Source organism: Peromyscus californicus, unplaced genomic scaffold, assembly GCF_007827085.1.
Source record: "Peromyscus californicus insignis strain IS unplaced genomic scaffold, ASM782708v3 Scaffold_10__1_contigs__length_136768540, whole genome shotgun sequence".
Classification (NCBI taxonomy): Eukaryota; Metazoa; Chordata; class Mammalia; order Rodentia; family Cricetidae; genus Peromyscus; species Peromyscus californicus.
In genome coordinates this window covers 22,999,800-23,019,103 of record NW_026294391.1, presented here as the reverse complement: position 1 = coordinate 23,019,103, position 19,304 = coordinate 22,999,800, and the positions used below count along the sequence as shown (strand labels likewise).

At 39.6% G+C, this 19,304-nt stretch overlaps 1 protein-coding gene across 9 annotated transcripts in view; it reads right to left on the bottom strand.

Moving 5' to 3' along the window:
* Nucleotides 1-19,304, bottom strand: part of Frmpd4 (FERM and PDZ domain containing 4) — a 931,047-nt gene that overhangs the window by 220,864 nt on the left and 690,879 nt on the right. For all 9 annotated transcript variants that reach the window (XM_052714395.1, XM_052714566.1, XM_052714230.1 and 6 more), the window contains one exon: nucleotides 15,523-15,639. In XM_052714395.1, the coding sequence (XP_052570355.1) occupies nucleotides 15,523-15,639 (117 nt within the window). The remainder of the gene's footprint in view (nucleotides 1-15,522; nucleotides 15,640-19,304) is intronic.

Genomic DNA, 19,304 nt, shown 5'->3' with positions numbered 1-19,304 from the left:
GGCTCTAAGCATTTTTTAAAATTCCTTTTCACAAGTGGGAAACTTAGCTGGGTGGGATCTTATCTTGAGGTCACCATTTCTTAATCTGTTTATCTCCTTGAAAATAGGACTTAGCTACATTCCAATTTCTTGTGCTTTTTTTCTCCTCAACTTTTACATTTTGTATTTTTCTTGCTCAGCTGGCTCCTTTTCATTATAAATCTTTACTAGAGTTAACACTAATAACCATACAACAATGTCTATGGTAGGCTGTTTTGAGATTTTCCCTGCCAATGGAATTAATCCAAAACTCTTCACTTTAGCTTTAAGCAGACTCTAAAGACAAGGGTAAAAAGCAGCCACACTCTTCCCCAAAATATCAAAAGAATAATCTTTAGAACATATATTAATATCTTCTCCTCTAAAACCACTTGAACAAGCCTCCTACAGTTCATCATATCACACTCAGCACCACTGTCTTTCATGCTCCTACTTGCATGGTCCATTAAGCAGCACTGAAAGCATTCAACTATTTTTCTAATCTACAGTCCCTAGGTCCATATTCCTTCAAACAAAAGCATGGTCAGGCCTATCATAGCAATACCCCAACTTATGGTTTACTTAGGGTTTCTATTGCTGTGAAGAGACACCATGAGCATAGCAACTCGTATAAAGGAAAACATTTAATTGGGGTGGTTTACAGTTTAGAAGTTTAGCCCATTATTATTATGGTGTGGCATGGTGGCATTCGGACAGACATGGTGCTAGAGAAGGAGCTGAGAATTCTACACTTTGATCTAAAGGCAACAGGAACTGAACTGACACTGAGCAAAGCTTGAGCATATGAGACCTCAAAAGACCATCCCTACAGTGACACACTTCCTCCAACAAGGCCATACCTATTTCAACAAGGCCACACCTCCCAATAGTGCCACTCCTTATGAGCTTATAGAGGTCAACCACATTCAAATTACCACACTAAAATAATTATAATAATCATGTGTACCAAAGTTATCTAAACTTGTGAAATTCCTATTTTGGGGATTTTCCAGTTGACCATAAGCAACTGAAATGGTGGTATTAAAAGTACAGAATGTGCTAACGGTATCTGGACAGAAACTCAAAAGCTGCCAAAACCCATTTGAGCAGATCCCTTCACAATTTCTTCTTTTCATTGTAGGACAGATCACTGCTCTCCAATAGCCCTATGCGTTTTACTTTTTCCAAGTCATTTTCTTTTTATCTGCCTCCAGACATCCAGCCAAACTAGTTCTTTACAGGGATTTATAAGCTTCCTTGCTTAACTTCTGGTTGCTCCTTACTGTTCAGCTCTACCTCCCTTTTCTCTCCTCAGGGTTAGCCTCTGACCCTGAAGATCTTTAAGTCCACATTTCAAATACCCCAATCATTTACATAATGGCACTCTGTCCATTGGCTGGAAGATAAGGCCTTTAAGAAATATATCATTCTGAAGACAGTTCTAGTCTACTAAATATTTGAGCTAGAAAAAAAAGATACTGCTAAAAGTGAACAAAAATAGAAGAATTGCTTAGCAACATGACAGAGCTTGAACTTAACTCTATAAACCATGCCAGCAGAGTTGAAGGCATATCTTTAATTTCCAATAATGGTGTGTATGTAGGGGGAGAGAATCATTATCTTTAATATTTAAGTGTTCTATCCAGCATTTCCCAAGAGTCTTATGGCAAACAAGATATTATATCAATTTGGTGTACAAATGGAAAGAAAAGAGATTTTTATGACCTTCCCAATGCCTTGTTGCAAGGAAGGTTAAGGATTCTGAGCAAACAGGTCATCTCAGGGTCATCTCACTAGGAGTGATAAGGAAGCCAGGAATGAAGGTGACCCAGGTAAAATTATGAAACAAAATAATTACTGAGCTAAAAGGCATTTGGAGAGCTTATGCAAATTACAACCCATGGGCCAAATCTTACCATCCACCTGTGAGCTAAGAATGGTTTTATTTGGGGCCAACACAGTGGAACACACTGTCCTCCAGGCATGTCACAGCTGTTACCATCTTGACACCAGAATAGTTGTGATTTTGTGCAGGCACAGGAGACTTTCACAAGATTGGGTCCATTAACATTCCCTCATGGAGGGAAAACAGACTTAGGTGGTACACAAAAGGCTTAAGGGGAGCTTATCAATCAGCACAGAAGGTGTGAGAAGTCCCCCCTATCCAAGGGTACACAAAGTGCTTAACAACTGCAAGGAAGAGAGAGATTTGTCTTCCATGGTTGGGCTGACCATAAGTTGACCATGATCCTCTAGGTAACCCATCATTCATGCTCTTGTAAGTGACATTGATTATGCTTACTGGCCCACCAAGCTTGACTTTGACAGAACTACTTTGGTCTGTGTTGACACCCTATCTGGGGTAAATAGATATTTGTTCTCACCAGGCAGTACCCATGCCAGAGACTGAATCCAGGGTCTTCTGGGTTGTAACTGCAGCCTGTTTTCTTTGGTTTTGTATTTTTTTAAATTCAATGATTAAAAGAAAATAGCCCTTTACAATGAATGAAAATTATACAAAATTAAAATTTCAGTGTCCATAAAGGCTTATCGGAACACATCTGAGCTCATTCATTTCTTTAACGTCTATGGCTGCTTTCATTAGATGGTGGCAAAGTTAAATAGTTGAGAAAGAGATCAAATGGCTCACAAAGCCTCAAATATTTACTATCTGGATCTTTACCTTGGAATTTGCTGACTCTTAGTCTCACTACTTCACTTTCAAGTGGGTTGGGCAGGATTGATTCTATACACACTTTAAGGGTGGGCACTTTTGACTTAGGCTAATCCACACCTTCTATACACTTCTGGCCATAGTGATTGGTTCAGTATTTGTGGCTAACATAATGATTACATAAAATATCCTTAAGTTATTAGATTCTGTTTTCAAGTGACAACTGTACTGTAAATCTCTGCTTCTATGACTTTACATTATAGAAGTTGTAAATTACTCCTTCTATACTATATATATATATCCATTAATATAATTATTGAATTTTTAGCATTTAAATTCTATATATGTCACAAAAGTACATTAGCATACCCAAAATATGTTAATATAGATTACTGTCTACCCATTTACTTTTTTACTGGAGATAAGCTGGGATCCTAGCATAAGTGGTTTCACTTTAATTTTAGTACTTTGTTATTTGATGCCATTTGTTTAAATCCACTGCAATCACACTTGTCTGAGAAAGATGCTTTCATTACATCCTGAGTTTTGAAAAGGTGGTAAATAGTCATCCTAATTTGTGAACCAGTAATGAGGCTTTAATGAACTCTTGGTGTCTTATTATAGAATGTAAGCTTTACGAAAATGCCTAAATTGTGGTAGTGAAGCATCTGTATGTGTAAGGTATGGGGATTGCTAATTTTCCCTAAACCTAAATCACTTGCTGATTTTTTCACTAATGTTCCAGAAATAGTCCTATTGCTCCAGCCATCTAATCACATGCTTATACATGCATCCATATAAATGTCTATACAACAAACACCTTTCGTTACTTTTACTGCCCAGAGAATATTCTAGGAAGTGCAAGCTAATCATCATGGGTCTCCTTTATCTCCTAAAGGTGAACAGTTACAATTCTCTGGTAAGTTTTGGACAGAAGTCAAATACTTATCCAAATACTTATGGTCAGGAATTCTTTACTTTTTTTGTAGGATTTAAGGAGAAATTTTGACCTGCTAATGTTGGAAATGAAATGTTGAACTGAAAAGAACCAGCTGAAGAAACTTGAAAAGGAACTTCCCATGAGCTTGGAACAAAACGGGGAAGGCGTCCTAGAAACTGAGAGAACAGCCTGGAACAGAACATCACCCAAAGTGATCTGGGAACCTTTGTGCTACAGCTTTACAGACTTCCAGGAGGGTAATAAGCAGAATTTCTTCCAAACACCATGGACAATTAACTTTTAGAAAGTACAATGGGGCTGTTTCTCTGTAGACCATTAGAAAGAAGAAGTTGCTATGTAATTTTCATCTCCCTAATAATTATTTGCACTTGACTTTAGTATGCCATTGTGACTGGGCTGCCCTACTGCTATCATTTCCTGTCCCTCCAGCACCCTCCTATGAAGGTGCTGCTTGGATGTATGGAGCAGCTGTGAACCCTGTGATCAACAGTTCTCCTCCATCTGAGCACCCACCAAAAGCAAGAGGGGAGAAATAAAGCAGTTGCAAATTAAACATTTCAGTTCTCTGGTGAACTGTGATAATATTCCTAGAATACTCTTTGGAGATAGGTCAGAGATGCCCCATGCAAGAACTGACGGAAGACAAATGGTTCATTTTTTGCTTTCTGAATATGCAGAAAAAATAACTTTCCTTACCACTGATCTAGTCCCTTTCACATACAAAGCATGTCGCAGTACCCCCCTCACTTCAGATGAGATTTTTGAAGATTTATCAGTTGGTGAATTAAAACTCTGAGAATGAACTCAAGTGCAGCATATTCTATAGCAAAAGTCAGCAAACTACTACAGTTCATGGGTCAAATATGGACTCCAGTCTGTTTCCATCAATAAAGTTTTATTAGTACACACCCACATCTGCTTGTTTACATATTTCTTGGGTCTACTTTTAACACTATAGCAGCAGAAGTACACTAAGATGTGCCACAACAGATGACTTCCAAATCCTAAAATACCTACTATACAGCTGTTGATAGAAGTAGTTCATGGACTTGGACTAGAGAATTCAGGGTGGGGCAGAGGGAGAAAAGTGTGAATCTTTTGGTGAGACAATATATTATTGACAGGGCATGAAGACTGAGTTAACAACCAAAGCGATGTTTTTCTTTGCCATGCCTTTATTGAGACAGCCATATGAAATATGAATTTTGTAAAAATTATGAATTGAGGTTGCAGGAGAGGGACTGAAGGCCATTTAACTTTTAATATATGTGGCCTTCTAAGAAACATAGACAAGCGAGGAATCTTGTCAGACTCTTTCTTAGTCATACATGTCCTTGTGTTCACCAACTACTACACTGAACATGATAGCAGAGAAGGAAAATGAAAAAAATGAAAGAGCAACTCAGAGTTTTTTTTTTTCTTCTAGATCTTCCTCACTAACTAGCAAAGTCAATGGGGGGAGCATGTGCTCATTTCAAGAACTCAAAACAAAGTTGAGTATGGCATTGAATGCATCCAATCTCAGCAAACAGAAAACTCAGGGCACGAAAGTCACATGATTAAGGCCAGTCTCGGCTATGTAGTGAAAGCCTGTCTTGAAACCACAACTAAAACAGAAACAGACATGGGAAGATGGCTCAGTCAGTAAAGTAAGTATTTGACTTCCAAGTATGAGGACCAGAGTTCAACCCTCAGAATCCATGAAAAAAGCTAGGTGCAGTGATGCACACTGACTACCCCTGACTCCCAGGTGCTTGGAATTCAGCCTACCCTAGCATGGGCAAGTTCTAGGCCAGTGAGACATGCCGTCTCAAAAAACACAGTGGGTATTGTTCCTAAGGCATAATACCCAAGGTTATCCTCTGTTCTACACAAAATATACACACACGCATGTGCACTCTCATACACACACACACATACACACGCACACACACAAGGCTAAAACAAATGAGAAACAAAGCAAGGACAGTCAAAAACAGCCCGCTTTGCACCATCTCCAGCATTCTGGTTACAATGAAAGGCATCCACATGTGAGTGCTGTGAAATGAGCACATAATTCCACTGACTCACAAATGAGGTAGGTAACTGTTCTCACACATGTACCTATGTAACTTGTACTGTATAACATAAGGATGCCAAGGGAAATTCATGCTAAAAAATCAAAATGCTCATTCTTTTACTCAGAATGATGCTAACCAGCAAATTAAAATCTACAAAACAAACATTACAGGCTCAAAAGGAACAGCTTGACATCGAGTTCCCTTTACTAGCTAGCACCTGTATCCTGATTTTTCTGCTTTGTAATGGGTCTCCCAAATTATGCAGCCTCTGCCTTATGTTCAGTGTCATCCTTTAATACTGAACTGCCCTCATGCTAGGGAGTCCTCCCAGCCTTTTCAGTGTGAGCTTTCTTTGCCAAGACTGTGCTCTGGGAACACAGAGTGAATGGCCTGCTCCATGAGATTGGAGGGCATGGAACTCTTTACTTAGATTGGTAAGAGTGTCCAATGGCACAAAACACACCAGTGTCTTTCACCCTTCTACTTGAAGAGGCTCTTTGCTGGGAATTGACCATTGAAAACAGGGCTTTATTCAGGCTTTGAGAGAAGTTATAGAATAAAGGCTTGGCAGGGACTAGAGCCTCCCATCATTTTGGGGGAAACAGTGAGGTACTCTGTCAGGACCCTCCTCTGTCACTTGCTCTCCATCTCCTTTAATGAAAGAGGGCAAACAACAATGGAAAGCCACCTGCCACAAAGGTGATTCTCAAGTTCAGCTAGTCCATTTTGCCAGCAACACCCACTTGGAATTTGGCACAGGCCAGCATTTCTGCATGTGAGCCAGACATAGGCAGTGACATGAAAATTTCTCTCTGCAAGGGCTGGCTCAATCCAGGCAAAAGGTTCAAAGGTGAGTCAAGGAATCAAGGGTGCCAGGCAGCCCCAAGCTAGGATTTCAATTACAGGCTGTGATAGAAACCTGCTTGCCCAGGTGCTTCTTCTTTTCACAGGTCAGCCAGCCAAATGGACTTGGTGAGCCTCCTTATGTAGACCCCTAGGGCTACAGTCAGCATAGGAGAAGAAAGAGGTGACCCCGGGCTTGGAACTAACCTGTTTCTCACAGCTTGACCCACACATGTGGGCCCCAACTCTGCTGTGGTCAGGTGGCCCCAGGAACTTTGAGTAATTAAAATACCATGTGATCCTTTGATCTGCTAGATAAAAAAGCCAAGGGTTTCAGGCATTTGTCCTCAGTGAAGGCCACATCAAGTGCACTAGCAAAGTTTCAAGACAAAAATGAAACAAGCTGGGTACAGGAAAAGTCTACTTAGGCAGAGCTCCTGGCCTCTATGCCAAGTTAGATCTGGAATGATAGTGTCAATTCTGAGCCTTCCTGTTAAAGCCCTTCCATTGGCTCAGAAAACCTCCCTTCCAGCTGGGAGCACCAATTATTAACTCAGCAGATAGGTGCTTTGTCAGATTCAGAAGAAAACAAATCTGCTCCTAGGAAGGGAATCAGCAGCCTTAATCGCAGCCCCGGAAGCATGTGCATTGAGGGAACATAATCACCTTTCATTTCATGTAATGACACCATCACGTTGACTTTGTTCCTACCGTTCCCAAATTACAGTATGCCTCCCTCCCCGTGACTAGATGCTTGAAATCCTAAGGAATTTGTTGAACAGAATGCCATTTGTACTTGCCATGAGGCAATTATTGACTTTCTCGGCAGAACTCACTGTGTATGCTTTGTATTCTATTCCATAATTCCTCATCAAGAAAGAGAGAAAGGAAAAAGGAAGGAAAGAAAGAAAGAAAGAAAGGAAGGAAGGAAGGAAGGAAGGAAGGAAATGAAGGAGGGAAGGAAGGAAGGAAGGAAATGAAGGAGGGAAGGAAACAAGGAAAGGAAGGAAAGAAACAAAGTAAGGAAAGAAGGAAGAAAGAAAGGAAGAGAAAAAGAAAGAAAGCCAACAAATCAACAAATGAAATATAGAAGTGTAGTGCCTCACCAACAACATATTGTTAGTTCTTCTTTTTATTTTGGTATTTTAAAACTTTATACAATAACACTCAGATACCATAAACAATTCTCTCTCTCTCTCTCTCTCTCTCTCTCTCTCTCTCTCTCTCTCTCTCTCTCTCTCTCTCTTTCTGTGTGTGTGTGTGTGTGTGTGTGTGTGTGTGTGTGTGTGTGTGTGTGCCTGTGTAGGCCAGAGCTTAGCGACTGATCTCTTTCTCAGTCACTTGCCATCTTGATTTTGAAACAGGCACTCTCACTGAACATGAGCTCACAGTTTGCCTGGAGTGCTTGTCTCTGTCTCCCCAGCAATAGGATTACAAGTGTATACCAACACACCTACACTCTGCTTAGTTTTTACATGGATTCTGGGGATCAAATTTGGGTCACCATGCTTGCAAGGCAAGCACTTAGCCTATTGACTGAGCTATCTCCTCAGCCCCACAACTTTCTTAATTCCCTCCAAGGGTACGACTTTTAATTTCTGCTGAGACCTCCAGAACTATGTTGCCAGAAACTGAGCGTAACAACATGTGTAATCTAATCAGATATATTTGGCCTTTGTTGGGTGTTAAACATGTAGGCTTAATATAATAAGAAATGAATATCTGCATTACATTGAAATATATTACAGTACGGAGAATGGCAACAACTGTATGACTTAACTCTGAACATTTGACCGTAACTTTTATACAGAGAAAAGTTTAAGGGCATTTATCACAGAGTAACAGGGAAAGAGCTCAACCACAAAAAAAGTCAGAATCTTATAAAACCTTGGAAGAAAAATATTGCAAGAATAGCCCTGCAGCTACCAAATAGTGTTTGAAGACAATCAATTACTTCTTCTCTCCTTGGAATATTTGAATTAGAACAGGTAAATTCTAGAGGGAAGGCTGGGGGCTTTCATAGATGCATGAGGTGAGGTCTCTGTTTCTGATTTCTGTGATGGCCGAATCCTATTTTCTTGAGTTGGCCATGTTCTGCTGGAATCGATAAGAAAGAAGGGAGGAAATACAAGCTACTTGCATTTATTCATATAATGTTCTCCTGGAGACAGATGAACTGAAAATACATTTCCGTTGACCAGTGGAAAGATAAAAGATTGCCAGATAGGGATGGCTCAACAATTTCCAAGTTGGGCCAAGCCCAAACTGGAGAACAAAGTGGAAGTTTCCTCAGCTCATTACTAACTCCACTATTCAGGATTCAGAATTGAATTCTATTGCATTAAGGAGACAGTAGTTCTGTTTAATTGCCCACCATGGGAATTGTTGGTAGAATAATAGAATGGTGTGTCTTATCCAATACATACACAGAGAGACACTATTTTTTTTTTTGCACATACAGGGTGAAGGTGACTAGAAAGCCAAGGTCCATGGGAAAAAGTCTCCTGAATTTGAACTTATAAAACCAGCCCATATATCATATAGCTTGGAAATGATTCTTTAGTCTCTTCTCCAACCTCCTATCTCAACTGACCGCTTCAACTTCACTCATGGTCCTTTATCTTGCCAGCTGACTCGTATTTATTTTGTTTATGCTTTAATATTTTCTCCTAGATATCCAAACTAAAGTACTAACTTTATGAATCACTCATGCATTAAGCTTTCCAACTTTACAGTAGTCACACAAGCTTGTTCTTACTCCATTAAAAACTAAAGGGAAAATAATATAAAGTACTCCCTCCCCATTTGCCATGAAACTTAAGTATCTGTACAGAAACTAAAGTATTCACGGTTCCATTGAGAAATGGTCAGACTCTCAGGAGAGTGAAGGCCTTGTCAATAACTTTCATTTCTGTCATCTCCATCAAAAAATCCTACATTCATCCCTCCTTGGGGGCCTCCATTGCTTCTAAAAAGCCAGATCTGTTATTATCCTTTGTATTTCCACTAAACTCTGAGGTTCTCTGGAACGACAATTTGTCTTACATGTCTAGGCAACTTTAGCAGTTATTGGTGCTTAATAAATACTGAGTATAGCCAAGGAAATCTTTAGAAGGAGGCATGTAACCAGACATTTAAGTTTATGGGTCCAGGCTGCTGAATGGGGAGGGGTATGTTTTATACAGATGGAGGTAAAATCAGCTGAGAGCAAATTATCACACTTAGTTAACCACCAGAGAGGGAGTCAAAGTCATAGGATACAGGGACTCAAAGAACTGAATCCTTAGACTCTAATGGTATGGGTGCAAGCATGAATTTGAATAGCAATAAGATATGACATTCCAGTTCCTGAGACCCTTAACTTTTTTTGCAAGTGAGAAAAAGAGTCTCTGTTGGCATTGACTTCCTCAGAGGACTGGTTGTCAATTACATGAAATCTTATACCATAGAAGAATATTCTTAATGTTAGTAGTGTGTTATTTAGAATAAATTATCTTGTTTTATTCCAACCAGAATACTCTGAGAGTAAAAAGAGGGGCTACAAGTAAGTAATTATTTTTAAAAAATACCATAAATGAGGAATGAGTCAGCACAAAATGGCGGACAGTGGATGTCCAAGGAACCGAAAAAGTAAACAGTCATATAATATGTTATATACTCATTTCTATTAGACTGTCTTTGCCTTTGCCTTGGACAGCTTGCTTGTATCTGTCTGTCTGTAGGCTTGTGTGTCTACCTCCACTCAGCTTATATGACGGCCTTCATGTGTGCCTGTGCCCACCTGTACCTGCCTGCCTAGTGATTTGCCTGGAGGGAATAAAATGTATTTTATCTGCCCAAGGCTCTTCACAATCTTGTCCATCTCCCAGCCTTCCATGAGCCTCTTGCTTTCTTTGCATCAAAGCATGCAACCTCACAACATGGCTGGTGGTTTATGTTCACTGACTATAAAACATCTATATCTATATTTTATACATAAACCAATATATATACACAATATATATCTATATTGTATCCGTCTGCATTGATTTCTGTGTCCATATCTATATTCACAACTATATATGTATCAGTACCCATCTCTACAGACACCTAGACTTATGGATCATTGATGCTGTTATAATGATAATAATTTCAGCTATCTTGCTTTGTTCCTGTGTGTTTCTTATTCTATTCACCTTTCCCTCTCTTAGCCAGTTCTCACCATGATATATTGTCCTAAGCTTCTTTCCTTTCCATGTAGTTTCTAAATTCTTTTATGCTTCTATCCCATCCTCAGGCCTGCTCTCTCTCCTAATTCGTAATAATAAGTATGGAAAAACTTTTGTTTTGTATTGTGTCAAGTTTCCTTCAAGTTTGTGGTTTTTGGGGACAATGCAGGCCTTCCACTCTATTCCTTTTGCCATCACCTCCCAAGTGTTGAAATTACAGGCACTTGCCACAGAGCCCAGCTTGTCATATTTCTTTAAAAATGCTCTCTGTTCCCCAAACACTGCACTTCAGGTTGGTGGTGCAGCTCTGTGGTAACATGTTCACATGTATGAAAGCATAGATTCCATCATTGGTACCACTAAAAAAAATCTGTAATTCAAATGTCTCTACGAATGTAGCAATGAAAGTGGTCCTTTCTAAACACAATGAATTCTAATTCAGCAAATGTATGTGCTTTTGGAAATGCCACATGATTAGTCTATGTTTTATCACCAGTGCTGAGGCCAAATAAAAGAATCAGGTGCAGAAAACTGCTTCAGTGTAGCTGCCATAGCTATTCTGTGGAATTATCTGGGTGCATTCTGTTTCCAGACTTTACCCCAGGCTCAGGCATCAGGATCTTATTGCTTCTTAAGCTATTCTAATATGTAGGAAAGGTTAAAAATTACTAGTTTCCAAAGTATGAGGTGCCACACAAGTGTCTATGTGAATCAGTACCCTTCATTTTGTTCGTTTTACCTTGTGTGTACTGGTGTGTGCTTGCATGTGCGTCTGTGTACCATGTACATGCCTTGTGCCCACAGAGGCCAGAAGGGAGCACTGGATCCTCTGCAAATGGAGTTACAGAAGATTGTGGGCCACCAATTGGGTGCTAAGAATAAAATCCATGTTCTCTAGAAGAATAGCAGGTGTTTTCAACTACTGAGCCATCTCTTTAGCCCCTTCTTCATTTTTTAAACCCATGGATCAATAAGTCCTTATAGAAACTAGTCTGTCATCTCTGTTCTAAATAATGGGAAATTACACATGTAGATGCAACTTAAAATTTGTAGTATCTTAGGCCATGTACTGCAAGACTCATAATGAAAGAATTCTCTCATTATTTAGCTATCAGACTGCAACTTTGAATACACAAAGCCTGATTCCTCCTACCATTTGGTCCATCACTCAGTGAAAGCAACTGTCTGATGCAGATATTATATGCATCCTAAGAAAAGATTAAAAAAAACCCAATCTCCTTCAAAAGATATGTAAACAAGTGAAAAAAATAAATGCAAAGGGGCTAATTACTAACCATACATCAGTTTCCCAGTTGTCCTTTTAACTAAGAATGCTAATGAATACAGAAATACTCTGTATTGTAAACCTGGGCTCTCCAGAAACTGATAATTACAGCTTCTCCCTGTAATGGCCATAACTCAGTAGGTAGAGGAATTCTCATTATTTATCAGACTCATTAGTGATAGGGAAAGAACAAGCACTTTCCAGAGGAGTATTATGCTAGACATCTTATGAATTCCCTGAAAGGACTATAGAAGCTTACTTTTTAAGAAAAAAAATAACACTACTTTGGGAAAATGATGCTGATGGTTTTGGTTTTCAAATCCAGCAACAGCAGTCAGAGCAAGTTCTTTGAGTAACCACTTGTCTCTTATAGTTTGACAGCTGACCTAGAGCAGTAGAAAGCTTAAATTGACACATGATCATCCCATATAAATGTTAAATGGAGCTAATGACAATTCTTAAGGTAGAGCTAGCTAGCCATTATTCCCAGAAGCCCTCACTAGCAAGCCACAGTTTGGGTTACTACCTTTTGAGAGAGTATCTGGAATGTATGTAACCCCCCCTAAAAGCCAAATAGGAGAAAAGAAAACTAGACATTAATCATAAAAGTCTGAAATATACCTTTATAAAGTCCCAATTCATGCCTTTAAAAAATACATTTCATTGCCTCATTTTTTTCCAGTTCTGAATGCAAATATCTGGATTACTTTATCTGAACCAACTGAGTGCATCTGTAGCCATGTTGGAAAACAGATGGCATATTATAATATCATACATTGTCTTAACAGAAGAAAGGACTTGGACAAACTATGCAAAACTAACAGTTAGAATCCAGGGTGTGAGACAAACTACTGGTCTTTTTTCCTTGTCTTTTGAGTGTTCTAAGACTAGGTTCCAAAGACCATACTCATGCTTCTTTCTCTGTGAGCACAGCCTCCAAAAGGCATAAGGCACTTCTATGTTCCCTGGCATGGGTAATGTTTAAGGGAAACGCAGGTCTTCCTAAGGTGCCCTCAAGAGGCAGTTCCTGGGTTAGCTGTGGACCCAAGAGAGGAGGTCTTCTTCCCTCTGTAGCAATTAAGGAGAAGAGGAGGGATTTGGGTTATAAAGACTAGAAAAGCAGCCACAACAATCAATCCTGTGAGTTTTTACCCTGCTGGCTTGCCAGCAATCCTCACTTGGTGTGGGCTTGAGTAAGGAATAGAGAAGACCCCAAAAATCTAGAAAACACCTTTATAAAAATGACCCCCATTCCCATATCATCTTATACTTGCTAATAAATGCATAGGCAGCTTGGCTGAAACAAAGAAAACAGCCTGTGGTAGGAAAAATAATTTTTCCCTTCCTCTCAAATCTCTACTCAATTATAACTGGACTCTTGCCAACTGTGCTTCCTGATTCCAAATCTATTTCACTAATTTCTTGTAATTAAGAATATTTCAGTAGTGTTGGAGAACAAAGGCTCTCTGTTTAAAACACACACACACACACACACACACACACACACACACACACACACACACACACACACACTGTAAATGCCCTTCTCACCAAACTGCAAAACTGTTAAAATCTAGATGATGACAGCTGCTCTGGAAACCACTCTTGGTAGTGTCTTAAAGAGTGAAGCATAGAATCGAACTTTGATCCATCAATTGCATATGGCTCTGCCATTCCAACTCTGGTGTAGACTCCAAACAAGTGAAAACAGGAAGAAAATGTGTGTGTGTGTGTGTGTGTGTGTGTGTGTGTGTGTGTGTGTGTGTGTGTGTGTGTGTGTGTGTTCAACCTAGGGACTTGTACGTGCAGAACAAACACTATCCTCAAACTATACCCACATCAGTGAATCTATTCAACCATGTTCATAGCAGCTCTGTTTAGTAGTCGAGAGGTAAAAGCAATGTAAGTATCCTGTGACAGATGAATTAATAAGTGTGGTATATACATTCAGTGGACTATTATCCAGCATTAAAAAAGAATGAATTCTAACACATAATATGGATAGGTTCTTGAAAACTTTATGTAAAATTAAACCAGCCAGATAGAAGAGAACAAATATTGTATGATTCCACTTAGATGAGGTTCCTAGAATAAGTAAATTTATAGAGATAGAAAAGAGACTGGGTGCTACTGGGAGATAAAAGCAGGAGAAATAAATACTTATTACTGGACATACGCAACTTACCAGTGGCCACATCCAACTTCTAGCTTTGATTTGCTTAGGAGAATGAATACAATTAAAGTGGGAACTCAAAGGTACTTGGAAACCATTACTCAAGCAGTTCAATCCCCTCCTGTACTTTCTATATCTTGTGACATTGGCTTACATTGTTCTTAGGCAGACACCATCTTAGAGCAGCAATGCCCTGCTTAGGAGATTTCTTTGAAGGGTTGTGTTGTTTGCTTTTGTCAACTTGGCACAAATTGGAGTCATTTGAAGGAATAGAATGTCAATTGAGAAGACACTGTCCACAGATAGACCCGTAGGAAAGTCTACAGCAGCATTTTCTTGACTGATGGTTAATGTGGGAGTACCCAGATTACTATGGGTAGTGCCATGCCTGGAAGGTGGTCCTGGGTTGTGTAAGAGAATATGCTAAGCCAACCATGGAGAACACTCCAGCAAGCAGCTGTCCTCTATGGTGTCAGCTTCAGTCCCTGTTTCCAGGTCCCTGCTTGAGTTCTTGCCCTGACTTCCCTCAGTGATATACTGTGACCCAGAAGTGTAAGCTAAATAAACTCTTTCCTCTTCCAAGTTGCAAACCTTCAGAGCGGTTTAGTTTAGTGCAGCAACAGGAAACAACTGAAGATAAGGGTGATACAAAAGTCATTCAAATGGACAGTGGTAAGTGCATAACACCATGGATGCTACTAAATAATACATCCAAAATGGCTTAAGTAGGAAATTCTGTGATGTATATTCACTTAACACAACCAAAATAAGACTATCATAAAAATCTGAAATCTAAACCAATATATGAACAAAAATTTATAGCAAGAGGTTAAAAAAACACATAATCCTTTTAGTAGATGACTCAGTAACATTCTTGACCCTTCCTTGAAAATGTTTGAAATAACCAGATTCCACATCATTCTTCAGTTTCAGACAATGGATGCAACTGACCTAATGTTTAATAGTGCACACTTCTGCTGTGAGCAAGAATTGCCATACTATGGAGGTAATTACCAGTGATCCAGTTATCCAGTCAATAGTCCCACATACATGCACATGTAAGCCACCCTAATTAAACTCAGTGAGTTACTAGAAAAAGAAAAAGATACAAAAGTAAGAAGGGGACATGTTGAGAAGAAGTTTCCAGAGGGAAAGGGCATACAAGAGGGAAATAGAGGGACAATATGATCAAAAAACATTCTATACACATATGTGATAATCAAAGAATAAATAAAACCCTTGCTAACAAAACAAAACTAGAAGAGCATTGGCCAAATTCTTTGGTGTCTTTTTAACCTACTTGATGAAGTAGTCACGGCCATCTCGGTTTGTCATCATCTCCCATCCATAGGGTGGTACCTGGTTCAAGGCCCAGGTTCCTGAGGGAGGCGGCCAGCCCGAAGACTTGGTCCTGTGGCTGGAAACAAAGAGAACATCATCACCTCTGACTCTTGAACATACTTTGAGATCACTGCACAGAGTTAATGTCTTATTCCTCTAAATTGTGAGCTGTGTTCATAACTGATCATATACCAACTGTAAAGAATGTCTTTGCATCAGATAGCATGCTAGGCATTTTGCATGCAATAGAGCACTTATTTTCTATAGAATCCACATGGAAGTATACTCATATACTATATGCATAAGAAACCAATGGGTTAGTAAAATTAAGTAACTTTGTTATGGGAAGCTTTGATCAAAAGTTCTTTGTAGATCTGACCATAAGAAGCATATTAGATATGCTAGATATTTAGGCAGTTCAGGCACATACACAGAGTTCACGTTGTCATATAAAGCAGCACACATGAAGATAAGTCAAAGTTTTATATTTTTATGAAAAAAAGCAAGGTGAAGTTTCCTGGATTCTTACAACCAAAATAAAAAATGTATATTCACAGTAAGCACATGGCAAACAAAGTCATTCATAGAACGGTAGAGAAACCCTCACTGTTAAGATGCAACAAATATTCACACATTATCTTTTCCACTTTCTAAGGCCCCAAAGTCAATTTGTCTGTCAGTACAGTGAAATATTGAAGAATATTATATATATATATATATATATATATATATATATATATATATATATATATGTTTTCTAAAAGCAAAAGAAACAGCCTATCACTCCTATGACATTGTGACAGGCAGCATTGCATAGTCACAGTCCATAACTGGAGACCTGTAGCCAGTTTCTGAAGTGATCACCAAATGCTGGTTTGTATTCTTCATCCCTGCCTTCCCACAAATGCTCAACACTTGTTCAGTCCTTACCCATGATACTGGAAGGAAGCAAGGAATGTCATTTTAACCTTAGTCCACATCCCTCATCAGGTGGTGCCTGAGATCAAAGAGAAGTAGCTCATTTGATAGCCAGCCTCTAGGATCCTTCAGTGGTTCCAAACGCCAGACTGTCACCAATCAAAGTGAGCAGGTAAAGAGTGGTGAGGATGTTTGCAGGGGCTCATCGTCAGTGCAGCAGCAGCCACCAGAGTCCTTTACACCAAGAAAGAAGCTCTTTCTCTGGTGTGATGAATGAAGAGCAGCCTAGAGAGTGAATGCAGGCTGACTAGGATTCCACTTGTCACCTGCCTCCCTGGCTTAGTCGTCTTGCATAGGGTGCAACTTGCGCAGCCTTACATGGTGGCTTTCATGCAGCCTTTTGCCCTTTATGGTGAATATCCAAAGCAATACTTCTCTCTTCAATGCCCTTGCTCCGCCACCACATCTGTCCAACCAGTGACTCAACCTGTGTCAAGAGATGCAAGCCCATTTCCTGTGACTCCTCTGCAGGAGAGGAAGATCTGCATAATTTAAACCCATTTCCATTGCTTTTTCTTAACTTCATTTCAGTATTGTTACCTCCTCCAATAAAGAGTGAGGATTAAAAGTGTTCACAAAATTAATAGGAGTGGTAAATTTAGAATGCCACTATAGCGCCATTTCTTGCTCATTGACTATTAAAAGAAAATACATGGCCACCTCTTTTGTTTCCCTGGCTTATGCAAATGTCAGCAGTGGCAATTTCCTCTGGTGGTTTTGAAGGAAACAAAAAAACTGCTGTTTCCCCCAGGTGAGAGCACACATGAATCTGCTACCCTGAGGTACTATAACAAACAAACAAACACACAAACAAATCCTCACAGCAGTTCCCTTTATGCCAGCAGGGATCACCTTTAGAAAGCTTTCTAAGATGGGACCAAGAAAATAAGCTCTTAGAGGTGGGAATACAGTCAATATGGTTGTTTAAAACTTTTCCCCAAAGCTGGAATAGACTTAGAAGTGACACAAAGACTATTCTTGACTTTGGAAGGGAGCTTATTTACAGAACGTTATGATTTATTTTGGAATCCTAAATTATATATTGTGTTCCTGCTAACACTTTTCCTCCGAGGGACAAACACAGGATGCCTTTTTCCCCCTTGGTTTTCTGTCCTGGCCCTTTTCCACACACACAACATGAAATACTAATCACCTAAGGAAAGGCACAGGCTCCCTAATACAATTGAAATGTCAAACACAGCATTTTAATGAGGAGCTACAGGAAGCTTGAATTCTATTTTATTTGCTGAATTTTATTATATATCACATTCTGTCCTGGGTAGTATGTCCAGAGTGTAGCAAACAACCATTCAGCAAGATGTTTTCAAATAAAGTCTCTGCCTAAAATGAAATGCCAGCACCAGAACCCACTGCTAGACCGAAAATCACTGCTAGACCAGAAACTACCACCAGAACAGAACCACCACACATACTAACTGTGCTTCTCTAGGTCAAGGAGCATCAAAACAAATGATGGACTAATTAAGATCAGACATCGCTACATCTGCCTGTTAATGAGTTGACTTAAAATATGTAGGTCACAAAGGCTTCAGTAAAACCCAGCAAATTAAAAGTGGAAGGAGAACAAACCAAGACTCTTGTAAAGTATCTATCCATGACAGTCTTGAGAAAAAATCAAGAACAGATGTCAGAACTAGGGAGGGGCTCCTGTGCAGTATGGTGACTGGGAGACCTGCTTCAGTAGATTGTATCACCTTGGGAGATAGTGAATCCTCTCTACTAGCTGGAGCAAGGCTCTAGAGACCTCCTTCCTCTGCTCTTATCACAAGGGGTTCACTATTCCCAGGTGGCCCATTCTTTCACTGCTAGCACAACCTTTTCTAACCAGTATATTTTGTTTTGTGTATTTTAAAACAGGATCTCATTCTATATCTCAGGCTGTCCTGGAATTCATTACGTGGCCTAGGTTTATCTTGAATTCACAGCAATCCTTCTGTCTCATCTTCCTAAGTGCTGGGACTGTAGGCATGAGCAAAGAATGGTAAGAGGTAGCCCTTGTGGGACACCAGAGTGGCTGTTTTGCTTTAACAAATTCAGAAATCCTGTTTAGTTCCTTAGCAGGGGCCAGGCAGCTGTGGTAATACTGCAAAACTGACACTGTTCTGGGCAGAAATCTTCATTTGGGGCAATAATGGTCCATGTGGGTGCCTATGAGAGACTCATATCCTTCTTCTTCTTCTTCTTCTTCTTCTTCTTCTTCTTCTTCTTCTTCTTCTTCTTCTTCTTCTTCTTCTTCTTCTTCTTCTTCTTCTTCGTTCTTAGGCACAATACCAGGGGCTGGGGCCATTGTACAATCTCTTCTCTTTGAAGGAGGTTTTACTTTTCTTATCCAAGGGCATCTCAAACTCAAGATTGCTCCTGACCAGCACTAGGCAGGACCCTAGCAGTTCTGTAGAACTTCTACCAGTGTTGCTGATGATGGGCCCACTGACATAATTTGTGGTCTGGCATCACCATTTGCAGGACACTATATTAAATTATAAATTTCCATAAATGATTTTTAAGTAGACCTATATCTCATATAACACTTGGGCAATATTGATGTACACTAGAGGTTAAGAATTGCCAGGTGACAAACAGACTCTTCCATTTATTGTCCATAACCTTGAACAAATCACTTGACCTGCCTATCCTCATCAAGACCTGTTTCTCTCCTCTGTAAAAGAACTCATGTTAGTGTAAGAATATTAACGCTGTGTAGTAAACTATGTAGCATGGTGCCTAGTACAGAGTCTAGAGAAA